At 49.8% G+C, this 27206-nt stretch overlaps 1 protein-coding gene across 3 annotated transcripts in view; it reads left to right on the top strand.

Moving 5' to 3' along the window:
• Window positions 1-27206, top strand: part of DNAH10 (dynein axonemal heavy chain 10) — a 145649-nt gene that overhangs the window by 87786 nt on the left and 30657 nt on the right. For all 3 annotated transcript variants that reach the window (XM_023241314.2, XM_045041190.1, XM_045041189.1), the window contains 15 exons: window positions 381-516; window positions 1696-1818; window positions 3316-3450; window positions 3734-3950; window positions 6655-6774; window positions 7802-7947; window positions 10900-11052; window positions 12365-12625; window positions 14630-14802; window positions 15808-15901; window positions 16208-16375; window positions 16915-17103; window positions 20612-20783; window positions 25243-25446; window positions 26078-26158. In XM_023241314.2, coding sequence (XP_023097082.2) covers window positions 381-516; window positions 1696-1818; window positions 3316-3450; window positions 3734-3950; window positions 6655-6774; window positions 7802-7947; window positions 10900-11052; window positions 12365-12625; window positions 14630-14802; window positions 15808-15901; window positions 16208-16375; window positions 16915-17103; window positions 20612-20783; window positions 25243-25446; window positions 26078-26158 — 2372 coding nt within the window. The remainder of the gene's footprint in view (window positions 1-380; window positions 517-1695; window positions 1819-3315; window positions 3451-3733; window positions 3951-6654; window positions 6775-7801; window positions 7948-10899; window positions 11053-12364; window positions 12626-14629; window positions 14803-15807; window positions 15902-16207; window positions 16376-16914; window positions 17104-20611; window positions 20784-25242; window positions 25447-26077; window positions 26159-27206) is intronic.

The raw sequence follows: 27206 nt of genomic DNA, 5'->3' as shown, positions 1-27206 counted from the left end.
TGATAGTCTCAGTTTTAAGAAAAGACTGAGACTGTGATCCTATCCGTCTCCACACACAGCTGCTGCTCAGCTCCAGCAGATTGTTCCCAGGCAGGAGCGCAGGTCTGTGTTTTCAGCCTTCCGGGTTGCAAGAGAAGCAAGAAATTCAGATTTTTGTGTGAAGTTGCATTATTCTTCAGTGTCAGTGACTGACTCACACAGATATTATGGTTTGTTTGTTTTTTTCCTTTTGATTTTATGGGTCAAACCGCTGGACCAAGTTGGGTGCTCTGTGTCAGGTCCTGGCTACAGAGCCCTGGGAAAAAGACATTCGTCATGAATGGGGAAGGGACACCACGTTCCATAAGAAAGCCTGGCTTACTTTTCTTGGGTTGCTGTAGGTATATTTTATTTGATGGTGATGTGGATGCTCTGTGGGTGGAAAACATGAATTCTGTGATGGACGACAACAGGCTGTTGACGTTGGCCAATGGTGAGCGCATTCGGCTTCAAGCGCACTGTGCTCTGCTCTTTGAGGCAAGTAGTGATGAAAAATAATTTTTAACATGTCTTGCAGTTAAGAATTTAAATGTTTATTAAATTGCTAATAAATATAGATGACCAAAGAAAACCCAAACAGTGCAAGAAGAGTTTTTATGATGAGGACAACTCAATACTTCCCTCACTCTTCTTACTCCTCTTTACTGTATCCCGGAGGTAACTGCTTTTCACTCTTGGGTTGTTTCTGCTGATCATTATCCTGTTGTCTGTATATAACACACTTAGCATGCTGTTTCTTCCTGTATCAAGTTTACACAGTATCTACGCTATGACTGCTATGAAAGCGAGAGTTCATCTCTTACAACACTAGCTCACTCCCCTCCTCAGAATACTAAACTAAACTGATTGCTACATCAGTTACATCGGTAAAAAGTATTTGCGTTATTATGAATATGGAAATATTTACTGTAGAGCCAACTAGTATACTGCTATTATGTTTACTTTCTTTTTGAGCCTTTTTTTTTTTTTGGTCTTAGCTTGTAGTTGCCTTCTTTTTTTCTCTCACACTATTTGCCTTTAATTTTCTTTTCATTTATTTTTGCAAACTTTCTATCATAGCCTCTGAACCTGTTTCATAGCTGTGGCCCTGAGACTTGTTTTCACTTCAGCTTAATGTCAAAGTTGTTCCTAAGTTGGCCTGCAAAATTCACTGATGCATGCGTATTTCCTTACCTTATTGGCTGACTGAATGGTGTCTTTTTTTTTTCTCATGAAGAGATAGGTGTGTTAATATTGCTGGTTTAGATGGGTATGTATTAAGTTTTATACTACCCAATCTCAACTATGTTTTAAAAAATGAAGAAAAAAATACTGAAAGGAAAGCAGTCCAAAACAATGCTTATTTCTTGGCGTTGGTATTTTGGGTAACTTATTTTCTTCTCTATAGTTTTCTATTTTTGTCAGATATTCTACAGCATATTAATTTTCATATTAATTTATAGTAAAAGAAAAGTTAAAAAGGTGCTACATCAGAAATGTATAACCTTCCCATGAGAAACCTAAGTGTTCAGTTGGAAGCCTCATGAAAGCTATGTTAATCTGGGCATGACTTGGGTTTTATGCAGTTGTGAAAACTTTGCCCAAAGCAAAGGCCTTTAAACATGCCGTTCAGCTGTTCATAGCTTTAGACATGACTGATTTCCTTTATCTCTCTAGGTTGGAGATTTACAGTATGCCTCTCCTGCAACTGTGTCTCGATGTGGAATGGTTTATGTGGATCCTAAAAACTTGAAATATCAACCGTACTGGAAAAGATGGGTTAATCAAATACAAAACAAGGTGAAAATTATTTCTAAGATGAACTTAAAAGTTATTAGTGTTCGTGCCTAGCTGAATAAACATAATCCAGGGGGGTGTTTGTAGTTAAAGCCATGGCCTTGACCTTGATCTGCCTGTGATCTTAAGCAGTGTCAGAACATCAATAAATTGGATGAAATCTGGAAGACACACTTACTAGATTTCCAGATAATTCCATAGCTGGTGGGATAGGTAATCTTTTTTTTTTTCATTTCTTAAGCTTATTTATTTATTTTGAGAGAGAGGGAGGGAGGGAGGGAGGGAAGAGACAAGCTGGGGAGGGGCAGAGAGAAAGGTGGACAGAGGATCTGAAGCAGGCTCTATGCTGATAGCACAGAGCCTGATGCGAGGCTCAAACTCACAAACTGTGAGATCATGACCTGAAGTCGGACGCTTAACCAACTGAGCCACCTAAGCGCCCCAGGGCTACGTGATGATTTCAGTAGTCTAGATCAAGGGTTGACATTTTTTTTTTCTTGTAAAAGGATTGAGAGTAATATTTTAAACTTTGTGGGCCGGCTGGTTTCTTTTGCAACTACTCAACTATACCATCGTGGTATGAAAGCAGCTAAAGTACATGAATGGTCGTGTCTATGTACCAAGAAAATTTTATTTACACAAAGAAGTGGCAGGCCAGGTTTGGCTTGTGGGTTGTAGTTGGCAACTCCTGCTGCAGCCAAGCCCAGCTGTTGAGAGACTTCTCTCTAGAGGGGCCCAGCTTTTGCTGAATTGGATGAGTGCAATGTGAAGGACCTAGCTTGTCACGTAATTGAGTTCTGACAGTTTTAGTTGACCTCAAACCATGTCATGTGTCACATGGCTGCTAAAATGTGTATTGTAACAAAAGGCTTCATTGAAAAGTATAGAGATAGGTGTGACAGTCACGTGAAGGTAGTGCCTTGACCACACACCCAGGACACCATGACTGCGTTCTCAAAGCGACACAGGTGGTTTGGGTGTATCACTGGAAGGACTGCTAGGCTGATGGTGAATTGGAAACCAGGACATAATTATCCCAGAGAAGAGAAGACCGAGGGAAGCATGATAGGACCATTGGAGGCACCGTCGTGAGGGAGAGAGAGTTGTGTCAGGGCCCGTGCGATCCCTGGTGGTCCTCAGCGCCTTGATAGGGAGAGGGGCTTCCACTGCTTTGCACTCTTTGCAAGATGACTGTGGCCGCACCACTTGAACTTGAAGATAATCAGCCCCATTTCTGTCAAATGGGACCTGTTATCCTCCCTCCCTCCCAGGTGGCGGGGTAGATGCTATGGCAGTGAAACCAAGTGCTTTGCAATGAAAGTGCACCGTGAAGGACAAATCTCTCCACAAATGGAAGGCGCTGTTATCAGGGTTTACTCACCTGCCAAATCTTCATCAGAAGACCTTTCTCATCCCTCTTTCACCAAGATCAGCTTTCCACTAACTTCCCCTTAAATAAAGGAGCCCTCGAAAATGCGTTGCAATTCTGCTCTTTTATAGGCAGAGCAAAGCAATTTAGAGAGTCTCTTTGAGAAGTATGTGCCCTATCTCATCGATGTGATTGTGGAAGGGACAGTGGATGGAAGACGAGGCGAGAAGCTGAAGACCGTCGTTCCGCAGACAGACCTAAATATGGTGAGAAAATATCCCTGTTAGCAAAGAGAGATGCTTCCCTAAAGGTGGACCCACAGGCCAAGGGAAGCAGAGATGCCAGAGGGGTAAACTGTAACGTCAGAGGTTGCTTTCTTTGGCGACCCTGTGCAGGACAAGGTGCCAGGCTCCATCTGACGGAACCGATAGGGTGGGTCATAGGTTCCCACCGCGCTGGGACCTGGGATCCCAAGGTTTATGACCAGAACTGACCCTGGGGTGGGGGAGTGGAATGAATGGGCTGATCCGGGATTTGCCCGGGCACTAGGTAACCCAGTTAACCAAGATGTTGGATGCACTACTCGAAGGAGAAATAGAGGAACCAGACCTTCTGGAGTGCTATTTCTTAGAGGCTCTGTACTGTTCTCTGGGAGCTGCTCTGCTCGAGGATGGAAGGATTCAATTTGACGAGTGCATTAAACGCCTTGCTTCTTTGCCTTCTGTTGATACGGAAGGGGAATGGGCCAGCCCCGGGGAGCTGCCAGGTAAGATCTGGGCGTAGCCTGTTTTCCTACTCACAGCGCTTTGGGGGGAGGGTTTTGGAGGAAGTGACCTTGCTTTTCCATACGTATGCCCGTACGGGCTTTCCAGCTCGTTGGCTTCTGTAGACACACGTGCAATGGTCGGATCCCCCCCGGGGTACCCTCAGGAGTTCCAGCGTGTGAGCTGCTGGAGCAGAAGCCGCGCTGGCTTGTCTTGTTGAGTCTAAACTCCTCCCCACCCAGCACTCCCACCCTCGCACCCTGAGTTTAGTTAGGCGCTCGCTTCCTTTGCTGTTTAAGTTTTTAGAAATTTTCACACTTCGCATGACTTTGAGTTTCTTCTCCTTTGAATTTCTCTACCTTTTTTTTTTAAGACCACCTCTCTAATTTTCATCTGCTGTATTCCCGAGTATTTTCACAGGAGGTGATCAAGGGTGGATCCGTAGGTCCTTCTTAGGAGATCTTCGTATTAAGGTTTTTAGTTTGCGTGTGAAGAAGGTGCATCCTCCAAGAACGACGTGTGATGAAAACCTGCCTTTTTCAGGAACTCTGTGTAATGCTAGGATCCATCTTTGTCTAGTTCTTCAAAAAAAATTTTTTTAGCATTTATTTATTTTTGAGAGAGAGAGAGAGAGAGAGAGACAGAAGACAGACTGTGAGTGGGGGAGGGGCAGAGAGAGAGAGGGGGACACAGAAACCGAAGCAGGCTCCAGGCTCTGAGCTTTCAGCAGAGTCCAACACGGGGCTTGAGCCCACCAACCGGGAGATCATGACCTGAGCCAAAGTTGGACGCTCAGCCAACTGAGCCACCCCGGCATCTCCTCTTTGTCTAGTTCTCCATGATATTTGAACGTGACTTGGCCGGTCACCATCTTTCTAAGCTGTATCCTATCATCATTACCTGGGGCGTTCTTTTTAAACAGCAAAGTAAAGTGGTCCCAGGGCTTCCTAATGGGGAGCACTGTGCTCGCCACCCTCCTGCTCGGGTGCCGGCTTCCTTGCTGGGCTCCTCCTGAGCTGTCTCTTCTGTTTCCCTCCTACCAACTCCCTCCCAGCTGCTCTTGGACCTGCTCAGGGGAAACCTTCTACGCCCTTCTAGAGACGTCTCTCCACCTCTTTCCTGTGAAAGCCACGAGTCCTCGAAAGGTTGGCTTCGAGCTCCGTCTTCTCATCCCACTTGCTTCTCGGCCAACAGCCACCCGCCCCCCTTTCAAATCCCGGCTCCCCTGGAAGTGCTTCCGGTGAGCGTGTCCGCTGCTGTCTCCACCGGAGCCCACGGCCTTGGCGTCCTCGCCATCCCGACCTTGCCTGGCGTCCGACGTGGCTGACCACTTCCTGCCCTCTTGAAATGTCCCTCCTCTTCCCTGCCGGCCGCTCGTCCGTCTCCTTCCTCTCCTCGGGGTTTGGTCTTCCAGCCTCCTTTCGTGCTGCAAGTCCTCACGGAGCGCTGGCCGCGCGCTCCCAGCTTCGGCCTGCCAGTCTCCTTCCCTCCTGAGCCTTCTCCTCGTTCCCTCGCTCTGTCCTACTGAAATTTGTGGGTTGTCTATCATTCATCTATCTACTCGTGTATCTGTTGTCTATCTGCCTTCCATCTGTCTATCTGTCTATCATCTATATCTATCGTCTACCCACCTATTATCTCTCTATCATCTGTCTGTCCACCTTGCACATCGGCGACCCTGACACTTTCTTCCCCCCACCCCAGCCCGTCACTTCAGCCTGTGGATCTCCCCCCCCACATCTCTTGGGAGCTCTCCTGTCGGCTCTGCCCTGGGTAAGGTGGGAGCCTCACTGACAGATCTCCCAGTCTCCACTCACCTCCTCCAGATCCATTTTCCACTACAGTCGTACTGATCTCTGCAGAGGCAGACCCGATCACGGGTCCCACTGGAGACTAATGTCACACGCCCAGGACTGACAGGGTGGAGAACAAGCCCCTGAAATGGCCTGCCAGGCTCTTCACGCAACAGCCCCGCAGCCTTTGTAGCATTGCCTCATCTGCCCACCGTGTGCACTCCTCACTCCTTTCTGTTCCTCCGGCCACCCCGCCGTGCTCTCTTCTCCCTGACAGCCTCCCAGTGGCCCCCAGGTCTCTTGGCTCAGGACTCATGCTTCAGGTCTCAGACTGGATGGCATCTCCTTTGGGACGGCTTCCTCCCCGTGCTGGCTGCAAAATTTGGTATTGCTGGGGCCTCCGGGTGGCAGTCTCTCTGGGAGCAGGTGCACGAGGAACCTTTCTTAGAGCTGATTTGCGTAGCACCCCTGATGTTCAGGTACAGAGGAGTGTGCGCTGCGGGGCGCCTCGAGGTGCCCCGCGTGCCCTGTGGCACCCGGCGCTTCTCCGACCTCTTCCCTGCCCCTCCTGGTCAGACGTCCTCCCGGGCGCCCACTGCACCTGCGCTTGCCCTGTCGCGGAACATAGCGCTCCGTGTTGACATTGCCTGTTGACTTGCCTCCATTCCGCCCCCCACCCGGCCGCCAAAAACTGTAAGCCTAGGTTCCAGGGTTGTCCGCCACCGAGCTCTCTCGTCCCCAGAGAGGGGGCTCCGCGTGGACCTGCCCAGTGGACGGGAGTGTAAGTTCGAAGTACTCAGTTAAGTTGCCATCCAGGGGGCGGATAGCATCAGTTCGTCTTATGCGTGTCTCGGAGCTGACTGTGTATTTCCGTGTCTACGACTGAAGCGAAATGGACCATTATGTACCACAGGTCACCTCCCAACCATGTATGACTTTCATTTCGATTCTGCACAGAAGAAATGGATACCGTGGAATAAATTAGTTCCTGAATACGTTCACGTCCGCGAGAGGAAATTTATCGACATCCTGGGTGAGTGAGAACCAAACCCCTGTTCTCAGTGTATGGCTCTTGTCCTGTGAGGAAGTGAAAAAGATCCGGGGGCCTCCGTGGCCCCCTGAGTCCCACCCAGAGCGTCGGTTCGGAGAAACTGAAAAGATTGAGCCGTGGGCCTCACCAAGAGGGTGGCATTTCTGATTCTGTTTATGTGCGGCTGGCTCTGAGCGTCTTCAGACGTCTGTGGTTCTCAGCTGTCACCTGACAGGTGGGGTGGGGATAGGACAGTCCGCTCTGCCCTCCCCCCCCCCAAGTCTCCACGGGCCCCCTGCAGCCTGGGGAGCTGGCCGGCTGTGCGAAGGAATGAAGGAAGGAAGTGAGAGGAATGCGCAGGGCAGCGTGTCGTGAAAAGGGCTGCCTCGTGAGGTCGTCCACCACGGACGTTTAATGGGTTCTGCCGTATTTTTTAACGCACCCCTCTGGCTATTTAGAGAACGTAGTGGCAGGATGACTTCCCGAAACAAATGTCTGGGTTTGGTTCCGATGGAATGAGACCTACCCGTTTCCCCAGGAACCAGTCAGGACTAAAAGCAACCAGTGCAGGAGCAAGCCAGACCTGGTTTCGTGGTTTCGTTCTGTCTTTGGAGGAAGTTGTTGGTCAGGAAACCAAACCCTGCAGATGTGTGACTGATGTAAGCCGTGGAGAAACTGAGTTTTTAACATCCCGAGTATACGTCGGAGTCGGACACGAAGAGCGGTTTGGGGCTTCTGAATCTGGAGCGTAGCGGTGACCGCACAGCTGTAGAAATGTACCAAATGCACCAAAACATACCCTTAAAATGGGTGAATTTTATGGTGTTTAAGCAATGCCTCCGTAGAGCTATTAAAAATAACGATCGGGGCAGTGAGATTCCAGACGGTAGCCGTGTACTCACTTTCAAGGTCACGTCTTGGGGTTTTGCCGACGCTTTTTATGGGACGTTCGGAATTCCGTGAAACTCCAGGTTGCCGCATGCTCCCCTTTGACGTGTCCGTGATGCCCCCCTCCTATCGTGTTCCCCAGTTCATACAGTGGATACGACGCGCACCACCTGGATGCTGGAGCAGATGGTCAAGATCAAGCAGCCGGTTCTTTTGGTTGGGGAATCTGGCACCTCTAAGACAGCCACTACCCAGAGCTTCCTCAAAACTCTGAACGTGGAGATGAACGTAAGTCGTGGTTGGTATCCTGCTGGGTAACAAATCGCCCCCGCGCGTAGCAGCCCAGGGCGGCAGACGCTTACTGTCGCGCCATTTCTGCGCGACAGGGATCTGGGCATGGCTTAGCTGGGCGGTTCTCGCTCACGCTCTGTCCTGAGACTTCTGTCCAGCGGTCGGCCGGGGCTGGAGGCCTGATGGGGGCGCTGGAGGGCCCTCTTCCAAGATGGTGGGCCTCGGTTCCCCACTATGTGGACCTCTCCGGGGGCTGCCGAGTGACCTCTTGATATCGCAGCCCGCTTCTGCCAGAGCGCAGGTCCGCGACGGAGCAAATCGGATGCCACGCTGCTTTTGGTGACCTAGGAAATCACCTTCCCTCGCTTCGGCCATGGTCTGTGGGTGACGCAGAGACCACCGTGAATCACCTTGGCCTGTGGGAGGGGGCTACGCGGGTGAATGAGTACCTGGAGGGTGAGGGTGGAAGGGGGTCATCTTGGAGGCCGGCCGTCTCTTTATCCATCACCTTGCTGTGGTTCTGAAAACCTCAAGGTTTTCCTTTCTTTCCTCCAGGCCTGTGTTAAATGTGGGAGGGTCCGACATGTGGGGGACACTGAGCTAGCTGGGTGCCACAGGGACAGACAAGAGCGAACTTGCAGTCAGTTCTGGAGGGACTCACAGTTGGGTGCGGGGGGAGACAAATTCAGAAATGAACCCTGTGAAACATGACACTGCAGAACGTGCCAGGGTCCTAAGACATTAGGAAGGCGGGTGCCAGGGGCGCCTGGGGGCTCAGTCAGTTAAGCATCCAGCTCTTGATTTCAGCTCAGGTCCTGATGTCACGGTTCGTGGGTTCAAGCCCCTCCTTGGGATCTGCGCTCACAGTGTGGAGCCTGCTTGGGATTTTCTCTCTGTCTCTGTCCCTCCCTTGCTCGCTCGCTCGCTCGCTCTCTCTCTCTCTCTCTCAAAATAAATACACTTAAAAAAAAAATAAAGAGAGGCGCCTGGGTGGCTCAGTCGGTTGAGCTTCCGACTTTGGCTCAGGTCAAGATCTCATGGTTCGTGAGTTCGAGCCCCGCGTCGGGCTCTGTGCTGACAGCTCAGAGCCTGGAGCCTGTTTCAGATTCTGTGTCTCCCTCTCTCTCTGACCCTCCCCTGCTTGCACTCTGTCTCCCTCTGTCTCAAAAATAAATAAACACTAAAAAAAAAAAAAAAAGGAAGGAGGCTGTCAATTCTCCTTTCTATACTCAGAGTTGCCTTACATGGGCCACCTGCTCATCATTTCAACTGTCCTGGCTTCAAACAATTTTTATTTAATGTTTTTTTTTTTTCAGTAACCAAGGCAAGATTCTGTCTCCTCCAAGAAGCTGCCTGTGCTTTTCAGGATATCCAGCTGATACATACTTGTCCCAAATCCACTCATTGACTCAGTTCTCTGTTTTTGTTAATATCTGCTCATTATTTAATTTTCCAATTCCTGTTTTGGCCTTCTGAAACCTCAGAGGGGAGAAGAGTTTCCTGCGGCTCTTCTGACTCCCTTACTTAGGCTTGTTCCCCAGGAAGCCCTGTGACCCTCTAGGCCAGGGAGTGGTCAGCCAGGCTTCGCGATGGGCATCACATGAAGGATGTGGGCAAGACAGGGCCAGACTGCCCGCGAATGGTCGAGCCCAGTCACAGGTGCACGGAAACAGGGTTTATTCAGCTTGAAGGATGTCATTGTGGAGGCACAGAAGGGATGTTTATAGCCAGAGGGACCTAAGAGTTTGTGGGGTCAGGCAAGCAGCATCCACATTCAGAACACCCCCCACGACGCCCCTCTGCCGGGACTCAGCAGCTGGTGCTCATCGGCCCGGCAGTCACATCGGTGCACATTCGTTATGAGGAGACGCACGTTGACCTTCATCGCACGCGGCTCCCGTGCACCTGTCGGCACCTCTGAGGACAGTGCCGTCTGCAGCAGTGGTTCTCAAAGTGTGGTCCCTAGGCCAGCAGCATTGCCTGAAAACTCGCATACACGATCCTAGACCTTTTGAATCAGAAACTCTGAGGATGGGGCCCTTTGAGCCATTTGGCACAGGCCCTCCAGGTGATTTGGGTGCATATTAAGAGTGAGAACCATTGACCCATGAACTCTCACCAAGTGCTCTAAGAAGCACAGTGAGGGGTCCTGTGTGTGCCCCGTGCATGGGGGAGGCTCTCCACACAGGGGCCCGGGGCCCCCCTCGCCTTTCTCTCAGCAATTAATTCCAAAGGTGCTCTCTCTGACCTGTTTATTAAGACATAGCAGGCATGATAGTAACTTCTGGTTGAATATTACTTTGTCACGTGGAAAACGCCTTTGGGGATTTCATCTTCTGTGATAAAATCACCCTATGAAGTAGTCCAAGCAGATGCTATTAAAACTGTCTTACAGATGAGAAAAACGAGGTTCTAAAAGGTTGAACCTCTTTGGGGCGCTTGGGTGGCTCAGTCGGTCGGGCGTCCATCTGACTTTGGCTCAGGTCATGATCTCGTAGTTTGTAGGTTCAAACCCCACATCGGGCTCTGTGCTCTCAGCTCAGAGCCTGGAGCCTGCTTCAGATTCTGTGTCTCCCTCTCTCTCTCTCTCTCTCTCTGCCCCTCCCCTGCTTGCCCTCTCTCTCTCAAAAATAAATAAGCATTTAAATAAATAAATATTAAAAAAACTCTTTAAAGGTTAAACCTCTTTTTGGAGGTCACTTAGCCCGACTGTGCAGAGCTAAGACCCCCAGTTGACATTGTGCCAGAGGCCCACGTGTGGTGACTGGTCATGCTTGGCCTCACACAACCTGCTGAAGGGGAAGAATGCTGTACCGGCACACACTGGGTTATGGGAAGGGTCAGATGCCGGTGAATTTGCAAGATGGACGGCAGCGTGCGGTCCAGCATTTCCCGCTGGTACTGAGAAGAGATGACCACCTTCTGGAATGATCTCTCTCTCTCTTCCAGATTGTGTTGATAGTCAACTTCTCCTCCCGCACCACATCTCTGGATATCCAAAGAAACTTGGAAGCAAACGTTGAGAAGCGAACCAAAGACACGTACGGCCCGCCCATGGGAAAGCGCCTCCTGGTGTTCATGGACGACGTGAATATGCCAAAGGTGGCGTAAGGTTAAGGAGCAGGGGGCGGTGGGGCCGGGCCGCGTGCTGCGCTCGTGTCGCTGTGTGTGCGCGCGGAGCCCGTGAGTGTGCGAGCGCGTGCCTTCGTTCTGCACGGTGCCCGCAGGGTGCTGGTGATGGGAGCCAGCTCTGGAGACAGTGTTACTGGAAAGTTCTACTGACACAGCGGGACTCTTCCTTACTGATTGCTTTCCTAGAGGAGTTAGGCAGCAGGCAGCCTCCAGGCTTTTTACAGCATGTATTCGAGTAAGTGGTTTCTCGATGAGCTAGAGCTCAGACGATAGTGTTGTTCTCAGTCCCAGGTACATGGAAAGCATAAGGTCAGACACCTCCCAAGGATTCCTCTGGATTTACCAAGGAAGGGAAACTTTAGTATGCAGGAGTGTGTTTCTGGGGCCGGAGCCTGAGAGTTGTGAAGTTTTCTTAGTACTAAAATTTAAATTTATGCAATTTCTGCAGAACCATTTTTTTCCTCTGAAAATCTATCCTCTAGATGGACTGTGTGCAAAGCCAGGATTCATCCACCCATCCATCCATCTCTCCTTCCATCCATCTATCCACCCACCCAGTCTTCCTTCCTTCCTTCCTTCCTTCCTTCCTTCCTTCCTTCCTTCCTTCCTTCCTTCCTTCCATTTGCCCATCCGTCCATCTATCCATCCATCTACCCATCCATCCGCTTACATTTCTTCCACCCATCCACCAACCCACCCATCCATCTGTCCGTCCATCCATCTTCCTTCCATCCTTCCATCTGCCCATCCGTCCATCTATCCATCCACCCACCCACCCACCCACCCATCCATATGTCCATCCATCCATCTTCCTTCCATCCTTCCATCCACCAGTCCGTCCATCTATCCATCCACCCACCCACCCACTGACCCACCCATCCATCTGTCCATCCATCCACCCATTCATCCACCTTCCTTCCTTCCACCCATCCACCCATCCACGCACACACCCACATACCCTTTATCCATCTGTGCATCCATCCAATTAACGTGTATTTATTGAGCGCCTCCTATGGGTCTGGTGCTGTGCAGTGACGAACAGAACATAAGTAGTCCCTGCCCTCATGGAGTTTACAGTTGAGTGAGGCAGACAGATAAAAAAAATAATAATTACAAATGAATATATAGTTGCAAACCTCGAGAAGCCCCATGAAACTAAAACCAGAGTGCTCTGAGAGAGGAAGAGGAGAGATGAGAATTAGTTTAGATGGTTAGCAGAGGCATCCCTGAGTTCTGCTTTACGATACTACTGTTATCTCCTTTCTTTAAACACTAAATCAAGGTGGATGAATATGGCACACAGCAGCCGATCGCCTTGCTGAAACTGCTGTTGGAAAAAGGCTACCTGTATGACCGTGGGAAGGAGCTCAACTGCAAAAGCATTCGGGACCTTGGCTTTATTGCTGCGATGGGAAAAGCTGGAGGAGGCCGCAATGAAGTTGATCCGAGATTTATTTCGCTGTTCAATGTCTTCAATGTACCATTTCCTTCAGAGGAGTCTTTGCATTTAATTTATTCCTCCATTCTGAAAGGCCATATCTCGGTAACTTGATTTTAATTAGCAGTCTAGGGGCGCCTGGGTGGCTCAGTTGGTTAAACGTCTGACTTCGGCTCAGGTCATGATCTCACGGTTCATGGGTTCGAGCCCCGTGTCGGGCTCTGTGCTGACAGCTCAGAGCCTGGAGCCTGCTTCGGATTCTGTGCCTCCCTCTCTCTCTCTGCCCCTTCCCTGCCATCACTCTGTCTCTTTCTCTAAAAAATAAACATTAAAAAAATTTAATTAGCAGTCTGAACTAGAGGGCCTTCTGTTGGGTAGAGTGTTTGCATGGTCCTCTTGGGCATTAGACACAGCAGGCACAAGGCCCACGGTACTTTTAGGGGCACACAAAAATGTTTTCTTTCAAAACTGGAAGAAAAAATATCCAGTCTGGATTATATGCATCTTTATATCAGTGCAGTCATAAAAGATAAAGTAACATATTTTTATGGAGGAAGGGGCCCAGAAGGCAAAAGTGCCTTGGGTCCGCGGAGTTATGATGTGGCCCTGCGTTACATGTGTCACATTGAGCGGCAGCAGTGAATTAACTAGGGGACCAGGACCTGGAGTCAGGCCCCATGCTGCTCCTTGGGCAAGTTCGTTGAGCTCTCCTGGAACCAGTTCTCATCTGGAATGGGGATGACGATGGCAGCCACCTCACCGAGAATGCACGTAAAATGTGTGGCACGGCGTCTAGAACATAGCAGATGCTCATTAGATACTAGTTACCGCTCTCCTTAAGTCGATTTAACTTGGCCATCCCACAAATGGAACCCATGCATTTAAATGATGACCTTCTGCTCCCGGCATTTCCCTCCTAAAGTGAGGTTTGCACACAGTCTTCAGGGGCAGGAAAGGTAAAGGTGTGGAGTGGCCAGGTGTGATCACCAGGGACTGTGAGCACCTGGTGTTTCGTGCCTTACCTTGAGCCATTCGCTTCCAAAACCGTGAGGTCTGCCCTAGTCCAGTCAGACTCCAACGGAGGGCTGGTGTGGGCTTTGGTTTCACATCATGTTGACTTGTCAGTTAATGAGAAAATCTAGGGAAACAGAGCAAATCAGATGGTGAGTTTCTCTGGCTTTTTCAGTTTTTTTCTTATCTCCTCTTTTTAAAAAAAATTTTTTTTTAACGTTTATTCATTTTTGAGACAGAGAGAGACAGAGCATGAATGGGGGAAGGTCAGAGAGAGTGAGACACAGAATCTGAAACAGGCTCCGGGCTCTGAGCTGTCAGCACAGAGCCTGACGCGGGGCTCGAACTCATGAGACTCAGGACCACGAGATCAGGACCTGAGCTGAAGTCGGACGCCCAACCGACTGAGCCACCCAGGCGCCCCTCTTATCTCCTCTTTAAAAATTATGATAGGGGCCCCTGGGTGGCTCAGTCGGTTAAGCGTCTGACTTCAGCTCAGGTCACGATCTCGCGGTCTGTGAGTTCGAGCCCCGCGTCGGGCTCTGGGCTGACGGCTCGGAGCCTGGAGCCTGCTTCCGATTCTGTGTCTCCCTCTCTCTCTGCCCCTCCCCCGTTCATGCTCTGTTTCTCTCTGTCTCAAAAATAAACGTTAAAAAAAAATAAAAAAAAATTATGATAAAATTCACATAGTGTAGGATTCGTTGTTTTAACCACTTTAAAGTACAGTTTATTGGCATTGAGTACATTCACAATGTTGTACCATCATCACCACCACCTTATTCCAGAATATTTTCATCACCCAAAAGTAGTCCCGCTATCCCATCCTTCGGCCCCCGGCAATTGCTGATATGCCTTCTGTCTCTCTGGATTTGCCTCTTTTGGACATTTCATATAAAGGGACTCGTACACCATGTGGTCTTTTGTGACTGGAGGCTTTCATCTGGCATCATGTTGTCAAGGTGCATCCGTGTGGTGGCACATATCAGTGCTTCACTCCTCGATGTGGCCAAATGATGTGCCATTCGTTGTATGGATAGACCACATTGGCTTATCCGTTCATCCATCGATAGACACTTGGGGTGTTTTTTCAATTTTTAGGTGTTTCATGAAAGCATCATGGCTGTGAGTGACAAGCTGACCTTCTGCACGTTGGCGCTTTACAAAACCATTGTGCAGGACCTGCCTCCCACACCATCCAAGTTCCATTACATCTTTAATCTTCGGGACCTCTCAAGAATTTTTAATGGTCTTCTCCTCACTGATCCGGGGCGGTGAGTTTGTCTTCTCTCCATACCCATGTGGCCCGTGGGTATGATGGTGGATTTTAAGACAGAGGACTTGTCAATGAAATGGATGAATCAATGTATCAATTAATCACCCAGTGTCTTTTTGTTTATGTGAAATGAAGAAAAGGGTTAAGGGCTTGGTTAAGGCCAGATGACTTGTAAGCCCTTGACTTGAAGACAGGGGAGCCGTGAAAGACAGATGCGTAGACACGTGATATTTAAGCCCTTGGTGGCAATGCTCTGCTGACTGTGTATTCTTTCTAAAGTTGCTTTTTGCTAACGCACCTGAATTGTTTGCAGTTGCTAGTTACATTTTGTGAAAGACCCACAAAATGGAAAAGTAAGCACAAGGGACGGAAAGGATTAAATCTGGGTATAAAACTTTTCTCATTAAAGCTAGACTTCTGTCTTTACATTAATGTGCGCTTTATGTGGGTCTGCAAGCAGAGTCCACTTTTGTGGATTCACATTGAGTCCACAAAAAATTGAAAAGTGCGTTAGTTGAGGACTTTCCACATACCCAAACTTGTTCTCAGGTACCCTTGAGGAAGACCAGGGGAAGGCAGCTTCAGGGATTTAAGGGGGGAGTAAGGACTCTTTGCCAGCAACCAGAGAAAGTTCTCGAACTGGGGCCGGATGGAGCTGGTTCTTAAAATACGAAGCTGCCAGTGGCCTTGATGCTGATTTTAAATTCTTATATTCCAGCAAGTAGAAGCCGTGTCGGGTACTCGTTTTATGTCACTTACGTCATTTACGGATAACGTTCTTTTTCTTCCCTATGGGAGGATAAGTTATAGATGATGATTTTATGGTCTTTACACTTAATTTGTTAGCTTCCATTAAAATTTCATTAACGTGAGACCGGGGGGAGAAAGGACTGTAGAAATGTTGTCCTTTTCCACACCCTGTGTATCCATCTGAAAATAGTAGCATTTAGCCCCTCTCTCTCTAGATGGCTTCACGACTGATTTTGCTCCTTCCATCGTGTAGGTTCCAGACGGTGACCCAGATGGTGAGAGTCTGGAGAAACGAGTGTCTGAGGATCTTCCACGACCGATTAATCAATGAAACAGACAAGCAGCTGGTCAGTACATCAAACTATACCAGCAAATTCAAAACTCTAACTACAGAATTCTTCTCTGGGTGAAGTAAACAAGCATACCCACCCCCCCCCAAGTATTTTTTTTAAATATAGTTCACCAATTGGAGAAAAATACACTAACAACAGAAGTTGATGGATAGAGGAGGGTGGATTATGGAGTACCTTGCAACAGAGAAAAGAATCGAATGCAAAGTACTTCAGAGAATCTTAGCATATGTTCTTTTTCTAAAAAGTTTTAGCCCATATATGTTGTTGAGTTTGAGTCCTTAAGCGGTCTTCTGTCAAAAGGTACAAGACCACATAGGCAACCTGGTTATGGAACATTTTAACGATGATATGGAGGTGGTGATGAGGGATCCCATCCTGTTTGGAGACTTCCGGACGGCCCTGCAGGAAGAGGAAACACGCATTTATGAAGATATCCAGGATTACGAGGCAGCCAAGGCTTTGTTTCAGGTGTGGATGGGGCTTACCTTCTCCACAGGCTCACTGTTCCTGGGAGCGCTTCTCAGCGGAGCCCAGCACTGGGAAGAATACCCATGCCTGTGTCTCGGGGTTCAGAATGAGAGCTGGTGTCTTATCCGGTGGTTGCCACGTCCAGTGGTGCGTGGGGATGACCTGAGGAATGTGTTAAATACACAGACCCCAGGGTTCACCCCTCTGGCTTTCCATTCATCCAGCCCAGGGAGGGTCCCAGGGTTCCAATGCACAGCCAGGTTTGGGAACCACTCAGCTCTCTGCTATCCATTTTCGTTTTAATTCACGAACTGAGCCTTGTAATCAGCTTTGGCTCACTGCTGGCCGATCACAAACCAGCCCATAGAAGCCTTAATTGCCAATACTAGATTTAGTCCCATAAACCCAAACAATTTAATTATTTCAACCACTATAGATTATTGGGGGGGGGGGAATCTCTCCTCCGTTCTTAATTTCTCCCGGACGAAAGGAAAGTCTGTCTCTCAAAATCCAGTGAACCTTTTTTTTTTTTTTCCCAGGAAATTCTTGAGGAGTATAATGAAAGCAACACCAAGATGAACCTGGTTCTCTTTGACGATGCCCTGGAACACCTAACCCGCGTGCACCGCATCATCCGAATGGACCGCGGCCACGCCCTGCTCGTGGGGGTCGGAGGCTCAGGGAAGCAGTCTCTCTCCAGGCTGGCCGCCTTCACAGCCGGCTACGAGGTGAGTCGACCTCCCCTCCCAGAAATGGTTTATTAAAGCAATTTTGCCGGTTGGTAGTTCATGCAAACATTGGAAGAATCGAAAACAGATCAGATCGTAGCATGATGTTTTCATAGAGTGTAGAATTGGGTTTTTTCCTTGTTACTATTTTAACCGAATGTCCGAAGAATCTAAGTTTTGTATTGTTTTCGAATGTTTTTTTAAATTTAGTTTTGAGAGAGAGACAGAGACAGAGCGTGTGCATGGGAGGGGCAGAGAGAGAGGGAGACACAGAATGTAAGCAGGCTCCAGGCTCCGAGCTGTCAGCACAGAGTCTGACGCGGGGGCTTGAACCCACCAACCGTGAGGTCATGACCTGAGCCGACGTCAGATGCTTAACCAGCTGAGCCACCCAGGGGCCCCTTGTATTATTTTTAGAATGGACACTATGTCAAATCAAATTTGAAAGTCAAACTTGAGCCAATTTTGTGGTTTGTGGCGTGCACTCCTACGGAGGAGGGATCGGCCCAAACCTCCACGGACCCAGCATTCAGGTCAGCAAGTTGCTGGCTGCTGTGTCGGCACAACCAGCCCACACGGTTCTGGGCCATTCTTAGAATCTCTTTCAAAAAACAAATCCCCAAACAACAGCTTTATCGAGATATAATTCACAGACTGTACAATTCACCCATGTACGATTCGGTGCTTTTTGGTATAGTCACAGATACGTACAACCACCAACACAGTCTATTTGAGGACATTTTTGTCACCCTCAGAAGACATCCTCTGCCCCTTAGCTATTACCCCTCTATCTTTCTGCCCCTCATCCAGCCCTAAAAAAAATCACTAACGTACTCTCGGTCTCTATAGACATCCCTGTCCTGGACTGTCATGTAAACAGAATCATAGAGTACGCGGTCTTTTGCGACAGCTTCTTACACTTAACCGCCTGTTTTCAAGCTTCAGCCGCATGACACTGCCCGGTTCCTTTTTATGGCCAAATCGTGTTCTGTTGTATAGATTGACCACACCCTGTTTATCCATTCACCCATTAATGGACAGGTGCCCGGTTTCCACCTTTTGGCCGCTGTGAACGGTGCTGCTGTGAACATTCACGTACAAGTTTCTGTGTCCACACGTCCACCTAGGTGTGGAATTGCCGGGTCGTGTGGCAGTTCTGTGTTTGATCATTTGGGAAACTGCCAGATTGTTTCCCAAAGCAACTGCACCATCGTACGGTCCCACGAGCACTGCGTGGGGGTTTCTGTGTCTCCACACCATTCTTAGAAACTTACCTTGAGCTCCTGCCATACCCACTGGCAGTGCCCTTACAGGAGCCTCTCAAAGCGGAGACGTGCAACATGCAGTGGGGCTTAATTTGGAACAAGAGTCATCTCCACGATTCACTTGTTTATTTTTGATTTCGTGGCTTGCACTTGAGGTGTCCTATCCAGAAAGTCATTGCTAAAACCCATGCATGACTCTGTGTGTGTGTGTGTGTGCGTGCGTGCGTGCGTGCGTGTGTGTTTTAGAGAGTCTGTGAGTCAGGGAGGGTCAAGGGGGAGAGACAGAGAGAGAATAAGCTGGGCAGGGGCAGAGAGAGAGGGGGACAGAGGATCCTAAGCGGGCTCTGTGCTGACAGCAGAGAGCCTGGTGCAGGGCTCAAACTCATGAACCTGAGCTGAATCTAAGGGTCAGATGCTTAACCTACTGAGCCACCCACGCGCCTCTGTGAGAACTCTTTGTACAGAAGAGCAGTCATGATTAGTTCAATAGATCTAGCTTGCAGTATATACTTTTGTTTAAAGTATTTCTAAAAAAAAAAATAAATAAATTTGGTTGATTTACCTTCCAGATCTGATAAAATATGTGATCCAGATGGAACCGTTTTTATAGTTTTTGTACATTTTCCTAGACAAGTTGATTTCTTCCGTTGATCGGTCCTGGTAAATCTGACGTACTGTCCTCTGAGGTAGTGTCGTGCATCCTGGCCTGGCCTGGCCTCGAGGAATGGCAGAGAGGATGTCCGAGGGACAGAGGAGAAGGGTGAACGTGTGCTGGGCTGTTACTGTGCCCTTGGAATTGGGCGGGAGGAGGTTGGGGAGTGGAGTCATAGCGAGCTGTTCATGCCCAAGTGGTGTTAGGAACTGTTGAGGGCGGGGCCCCTGGGTGGCTTATTTGTTGACCTCTGACTCTTGATTTCGGCTCAGGTCATGATCTCACGGTTCGTGAGTTCGAGCCTCTCGTCAGGCTCTGCACTGACAGCAAGGAGCCTGCTTTGGATTCTCTGTCTCCTTCTCTCTTTGTCCCTCCCTCCCTCCCTCCCTCCCTCCCTCCCTCTCTCTCTCTCTCTCTCTCTCTCTCTCAAAATAAATAAACTTAAAAAAAAAAAAGGAACTGTTGAGGGCAAGGGGGAAGCTAACTCAGGGAGGATCACTGGAGTCTGCAGGTATCAGACGGAACCGGAGACCACGCGTATTTGGCTGAAAGTCATCCATGTTGCCGTGTGTGTGTGTGTGTGTGTGTGTGTGTGTGTGTGTGTGTGCGCGCGCGCATGTGCACCGAGTGCCCTGCGTGAATGTGCCTTTGCAGGCCCGCATGAGTGGGCAGAGCGTGCACGTGACCCCGTGTGCGTGCGTATATCGGGGCTGAGGGGTGGCAGCGCACGAGGGATGTTCTAGTCGCTGTAAATCCCCTGAGCTCTTTGAGAACTGACAGTTGGCTGTTTGCAGTTCAACTTCCCGGCCTCTGAGCCGACGGAAACGAACGGAGAAGGTGTGTCCTCATTTACATTTGTGTCCATTTCGAAAACATGTAATAGGATTTTAAAATTTTCGGGACCGAAACTGGCTTCCTACTTAGTTTCTCTACACATCTTCCCACAATCTAACTTTCGATGAACTCGCAGCCGGGCCTGTACCCACACGTGATGGTTGTGCTTGTGTGGGTTCCGTTTTCCTTTCTCCCCGCTCTGTGACTCCAATGACTCGTGTGTTTTTTTTAACATTTTTAAAATTTATTTTGAGAGAGAGAGAGAGAGAGAAAAAGTACAAGCACGAGCTGGGGAGGGGCACACAGGGAGAGAGAGAATCCCAAACAGGCTCCAAGCTGTCAGCACAGAGCCCGATGCCAGGCTCGAACTCACGAACCATGAGATCATGACCCGAACTGAAGTCGGATGCTTAACCAACGGAGCCACCCAGGTGCCCCTCCAATGACTCATTTAGCGAATGAAGGTGTCCTTTTCCTCTGCCATACTCACGTGGTCCCCTCTGCACAGACCTGCGTTCCCTGCACACTCTGTCACGCTCTACATGTGTGCGCGCTCGTTTGCACAAAGGACTGTCAGAGTTTTCTTCGTCCCGCGTTTCTCACTCAGCAGTGTTTGTGAAAATGACCCGGGGCGTCTGGCTCTGCTGTCACTCGTCCCCCGCAGACGGCTGCACGGCCTGAGCCTCTACCCCTGCCATTGGCCTGTGACCCTCACGCGGGCCGGTCGTCCCATGGATGCTGTGCTCCGTGTCGGCAGGTGTTTGAGATCCTCCTGAGCCGAGGCTACTCGGAGAACAATTTCCGGGAAGATCTGAAGAACCTTTATCTCAAACTTGGGACCGAGAACAAAAGGATGATCTTCCTGTTCACGGACGCCCACGTGGCCGAGGAGGGCTTCCTGGAACTCATCAACAACATGCTGACGTCAGGTACGTGGGCTGTGCTGGCCGGATACCCGGCCAGGAGGAACGGCCGCTCGGCGCGGGCCTGGTGGGGCCCTCAGAGATCAGAGGTCGTCCTTGGGCAATGATGAGGTCTGGGCTTGTTCCCAAAGGTCCCTTTGGCTGCCCTGAGGGTCTAGACAACAGGAAGGCGAGAGCGGGAGAGGGTGGCTGGTTTGGAGCTGCCGCTGGGGTGTGCAGGCCACAGATGACCTGGGTCTGGACGGGGCCGGGGGGTGGGGATGGCGGTGCTGTGGGAATGGAGGGAAGCGGGAGGATTCACGAGGTACGGATCGGATGAGGGCGAGTGAGGGCGAGTGCACCCAGGGTGGCTCCCCCTTTCAGGCTGGAGCCTGTGGTGAGTGGTTCCATTGCTAGGAGGGGGAGGACCGGCCGCTAGGGGTGCGTGGAGATGGCTACACTTACAAAAAACCCAAACTGGATGTCGGATAGAGTTTGCTAGAGAGAGTCTGCTAGAGCCTTGGTAACAAAGTACCACAAAATGGGTGGTTGGAAACCACAAACATTTGGGGCGCCTGGCTAGCTCAGAAGAGTGGGTGACTCTTGATCTCAGGGTCACTTGAGCCCCCACGTTGAGGGCTGAGCCCCAAGTTGGGTGTAGAGATGACTTAAAAAAATTGGGGGCACCTGGGTGGCTCCGTCGGTTAAGCATCCGACTCTTGATTTTGGCTCAGATCATGATCTCCTAGTTCGTGGGTTCGAGCCCCACAAACCGGGCTCTGCGCTGGGAAGTTCAGAGCCTGCTTGGGATTCTCTCTCCCTCCCTCTCTCCCTCCCCCTCCCCTACTTGCTCTCTCTCTCAAAATAAGTAAATAAGTAAACTTAAAAAAAATCTAAAATCACAAACATTTAGTGTCTCACAGTGTGGAGGTCCCCCCTCAAGGCACCTGCTGGGGTGGTTCCTTCCGGGGCGCTGAGGGAGAATCTGTTCCAGGCCCGTCTCCGGCTTCTGCTGGTTTGCCGCTAATTCCCGGGCTCGTGGGCGCGTCTCCCCGGCTCCGCTTTCCCACTCACGTGGTGTTCTCCGTGCGTGCGTGTGTCTGTCTCTGATCCAAACTTCCCCTTTTTATAAGGACACCAGTTGTACTGGGTTAAGACCTACCTTATGGACCTTGTTTTGTTTTATTTTATTTTTATTTTATTATCAGGTTAGTTAACATACAGTGGAGTCTTGGTTTCAGGAGTAGAACCCACTGATTCATCACTTCCGTACAACACCCAGTGCTCATCCCAGCAGGTGCCCTCCTCAGTGCCCATCACCCATTTCGCCCATCCACCCCCCCACCTCCTTTCCAGCCACTCTGTTGGGTCTCTGTATTTAAGAGTCTTTTATGGTTTGTCTCCCTGTTTTTATCTTACTTTTCCTTCCCTTCCACTATGTTCGTCTGTTTTGCTTCTCAAATTCCACATAGGAGTAAAATCATATGATATTTGTCCTTCTCTGGTTGACTTATTTCACTGAACATAATACCCTCTAGTTCCATCCACGTTGTTACAAATGGCAAGATTTCATTCTTTCTGATCGCTGAGTAAGATTCCATTGTATATACTATCCATTCATCGGTCGATGGACATTTGGGCTCTTTCTATAATTTGGCTATTGTTGATAGCACTGCTATAAATATTGGGGTGCATCTGCCCCTTTGAATCAGCATTTTTTTGTAGCTTTTGGATAAATACCTAGTAGTGTAATTGCTGGGTCATGGGATAATTCTATTTTTAATTTTTTGAGGAACCTCCGTACTCTTTTCCAGAATGGCTGTGCCAGTTTGCATTTTAATGACCTCATTTTAACTTCATGACTTCCATAAAGACCCTGTTTCCAAGTAAGGTCACATTCTGAGGTCCCGGGGGCTTCAACATATCTTGTGTGGAGGAGCACCATTCGATCTGTAGCAGATCGGCAGTTGGATGTAGGGGTCTGGCTCTCAGATGTGGTTCCTAAAGCTTTGGAGATGGATGGGAGCATCTGCGGGGAGAGTGTGAGACATCAGGGGAGCCCGGGGCTGAGTTCAGGGAGAAGAGGAGTGAGCCGGAGGCTGAGGTGGTAGGGGAACCGGAAGCGAATTCCTCTTTATCTCTTGCAGTACACGTAGCTGTGATTTAATCACGGCCGAAGGACACAAAGCACCATCAGCAGAGGGGGAGAGGCGCATGGGACGAAGTCTGGGGAGTCAGGCAAGGGCGGTCACATAGGATACGTTTAACGCCTCCAGCATCTGATTGTGACAACACACGTGAAGTGTCATCTCCCAGGGAAGCCGTTCGGGACTCCGAGCCAAGGGTGTTTACTGGGGGCTGGTCACGTAGGCACCTGCTGCCTGGCACCTACTGAAAATTCTAGGTTTCCAGGGGGAAAGCAGGTGGTCAGCATGAGCCACACTGTTTGCACAGACAGTTCAGGCATGATGAGCTACTCTGATCCCTGAATGGTAGTGGGAACCCTCCCAAAGTCCGTGTTCCCAGACACCGGCCAGGGGCCAACCCTGTAAGCAAGCCTTAGTGAGGAGAGCAGCCCCAGGCCTGCCACGTCATCTTTGTTCCATATGGGAACCCAACAGATAGTTCATAAAAATGTAGGATACTGATCCGAAATGGTATAGATACAGTCGGAAAAAGTCCAACTTGCCAGGGTCTGGCTGCTTTCCTGCCCCGGGAGGGCTGTCTCTGCATCTCCCCATTGATTCAGTTATTCCAGAATTCCCGTCAGGCCGAAACCCTGGAGTGCATCAGACGCCTGACCCCTCCCACATTTTGTCCTGCTTTCTTTTTTGTCCCTGGAGCCCGTCCCTTACCTTGCGCTCCCTTTACCGGCCACCAGAGCCACACCCTCATCGTGTCTGACTGTGACTCTTCACACGTATCTCTGTATCGATCTTCCTGCTTCCTAACACACCGCCTTCTGTGCACGTCACCAGCTCGGGGTCCCCGCGGACTGACTTCTGTTTCCGCAGCCGGAGTTCCTCTCCCTCCTTATTTTCCATCCTGCCTCTGCATCTTGCTCAGGCCCTTCTTCCCGCCTGCTGCACTCTCTTTCTCCCTCTCTTTATCAGCCTCCATAGTTGCAAGCGATGGAAGCTCAACTCCAGTTGGCTTATGTGAAATTAGAGGGAGATGAAGTCAGTATTGATTCACAAAACTGAAAAAGTCCGGGTCACGTTTGGATTCAGGTGCTCAAGAGAGAGCATTCCGAATGGGTCTCCCCCACCCACCACCCACCCCTGTCTTGGCTTTACCGTTTTTCTCTTTTATTTGCATTTTTGGATTTTCCCAAAGTAATTAAACAAACAGCACCACATGCCGGAGGCTCACATCCTCCTTGGCTTAGCCTGGGCCAATGAGATTCTTTCCCAGATGTTTGTGGTCCGAGGGCTCGGCAGGGCTGTCATTGGCTGGCTCAGATCACGTGCCCCGTCCCTGAGCCAATCGCTTTGGCCGGTTGACACAGGGCTCTGATTGGGCAGGCCACCCAAACTGCTCCCAGGTGTAGAATGACTGTGAAGTGATTCTCCCAAGGAAAAGAGAGACCTTTGGCCAGGAAGTGGGGACGGGCAGGGACAGAGGGACTCCACTTTCCAGTCTAAAGTGTCAAGTGCCAAACTTCCTCCAAATTCTAGCTCCGGGGCCACGCAGGGTCTCCCTCCCCTGAGAAGCCTCCTTCACTGGTGGCAGCTTCGTACCTCCTGAATGCCTGGGGCACCTACAGTCCCCACTACTCACATGGCATTTAGCACATGCTTCCTTGGGTCGGCATCAGACTTTCCACACATGGGTTGCAGACTCGTGAGGATGGGTATAAGCGCCAGCCCTGTCCTTTTCTGTATCTGTAAACCCCACTGCAGGGCTGGGGTGTATTTTCTGTGAAGACCCAGAGGGCTCCTGTGGGTCTCATTTAATAGCACCCCAAATGGGCAAGGCTACTTATTTTCCGAAGCCCTTACACTTTGCAGCAGAGTTTTTCATCCTGGGCCCTAATGACATCAGGGGCAGGGTAGTTTTTAGTTGTGGGGCTGTCCTGGGCATTACAGGCTGGTTGGCTGTGTCCCTGGCTTGTACCTACTAGATGCCATCAGCACCCCAGCCCCACACACACAGAAGCCGGGGTGACCAAAGACGTCTCCAGACATTGCCAGATGTCTCTTGGGGGCACAGTTGTCCCTGGTTGAGTACGCTCATGATAACCCTCCCAGGTAAGCAGGAGACGTTTGTTCCTTCGACTTCAATGAGGAGACAGGCTCAGAGGGGTTTATACATGGGGTGTGAGTCTTGGGCCTCAGAATCAGGACACAAGCCCTGCTCCTTGGCCTTGGCATCTACGGCTCTTCCAGTGATGCTGTGCCCCTTTCATTTAAGTGCCTAGAGGGATGATACCGCCCCCTCCCCGCCCCTCCGAGGCTGACAAACTCATCGTGTCTTTGTTCTCTAGGGATCGTACCCGCGCTTTTCCCAGAAGAGGAAAAGGAGTCTATCCTCAGTCAGATTGGACAAGAAGCTCTGAAGCAAGGGACGAGCCCGGCCAAGGAATCCGTGTGGCAGTACTTTGTGAACAAGAGCGCAAATAACCTGCACGTTGTCCTGGGCATGTCGCCGGTGGGGGACACCCTGAGGACGCGGTGCAGAAATTTCCCAGGTGCCCCTGAGCTGAGCCTGCAAATCGGTTTTTCCCCTTCGGCAGGGCATTCCCAGCAAAGTGAAACAGGAGGTGGTCACTGGGCGGAAATTCGGGCCCTGCAGCGTAGGGTGAGACCGGCTCTGCCCCTCTCTCGGGCTGCCCATGGTGGACAGTGTCCTCCAACAACGAGGAGATGCTCACAGGCCCAGGTGCACGGCCCGAAGCGAGCTCCCTGATCTCTTGCATTTGAACCGTTCTGCCAGCCTCGTGGAAGGTGCAATACCTGGACCTCTAGAGCAGAGGTTCTGAGTTGGGGGGTGATTTCCGGCCCCATCCCGGGGCCATTTGTCAATGCCTGGAGACAGTTTTGGTTGTCACGTCGGGTGGGCGGGGGAGTGTACTACTGACATCTAGTTGACAGAGGCCAGGGTTTTGCCCAACTTTCTATGCTGCACAGACAGCCCCGCGATAGAGGGTCGTCCAGCCCAAATGTCAGCCGCGCTGCGGTTGAGAAACTCTGCTTTGGGTGAATTATTCTCGGGTCCGTCCAGCTCCTTCTCCAACGTGCCGGGTGCTGAAGACCGTGTCAACGTCCGTGATCATCTCAAGGTTGCAGGCTGACCATCTCTTTTCGTCTCTTCTTTTCAAGGTCTTGTAAATAACACCAGTATCGACTGGTTCATGCCCTGGCCCCCTCAAGCCCTGCATGCAGTTGCAAAGTCATTTCTAGGTACGTGACAGCTACTGTGGGGCCCTGTTAATGATGTAACAAAATAACGTAATGCTTTTCTGACTTTGAATTTTGGTCCAGTAGCTGCCTTCATCGTTAACCCCCATGGACACGAATGGTTTTTAAGTTTGTCAGTGTGTTTTTGGTTTATATTGTGTTTTAATCTAAAGAGATTGCAGGGGACTTACAAGGATAACTTAGGGGACAATTGATCAGGTATCCTCCAAAGCAGGCGTTGGTACACCATGGCCTTTGGGCCAAATGTGGCCCGTGGCTCGTTTTGGTAAATAAAGTGTGATTGGGACACTGACTCATTGGTCAATGACCATGGTGTCTATGTGTTTTTAGGCCACAATTGCAAGGTTGAATAATTACAGGAGAGACCATACGGCCCATGAAGCCTGAATACTTACTGTTTAGCTCTTTACAGAAAAAGTATACCGTTTCCTGACCCCAAAGATACCTGAAGGACCTTTTAGAGGACTGATTATCAATCCGTGCTGAATTTGCTGTATAGTTTCAAGCACCTAAGCCCTTGATTATTAATTTTAATCTTCAACATAAGAAAGCAAGTCAGTTCGTCTTCAGGGAAAAAGCTTTTTTTCAACTTTTTTTTTTTTTATTTATTTTTATTTTTATTTTTGGGACAGAGAGAGAGCATGAACGGGGGAGGGGCAGAGAGAGAGGGAGACACAGAATCAGAAACAGGCTCCAGGCTCCGAGCCATCAGCCCAGAGCCCGACGCGGGGCTCGAACTCACGGACCGCGAGATCGTGACCTGGCTGAAGTCGGACGCTTAACCGACTGTGCCACCCAGGCGCCCCAGGGAAAAATCTTTTTATCTGGACCTAACTTGAGCAGATTCATGCCCAAAGACACTGGGTGACCCCGTAAATAGCTTCCACCTTATAAATATGTATTCAGTAAATACATAACTTGTCCCTTTATGCAGGGAGAGCTCATGTTTTTTTTTTTTTTTTTTAATTTTTTTTTTCAACGTTTATTTATTTTTGGGACAGAAAGAGCCAGAGCATGAACGGGGGAGGGG

Source organism: Felis catus, chromosome D3 (assembly GCF_018350175.1).
Source record: "Felis catus isolate Fca126 chromosome D3, F.catus_Fca126_mat1.0, whole genome shotgun sequence".
Classification (NCBI taxonomy): Eukaryota; Metazoa; Chordata; class Mammalia; order Carnivora; family Felidae; genus Felis; species Felis catus.
This window is presented reverse-complemented; position numbering and strand designations above follow the sequence as displayed.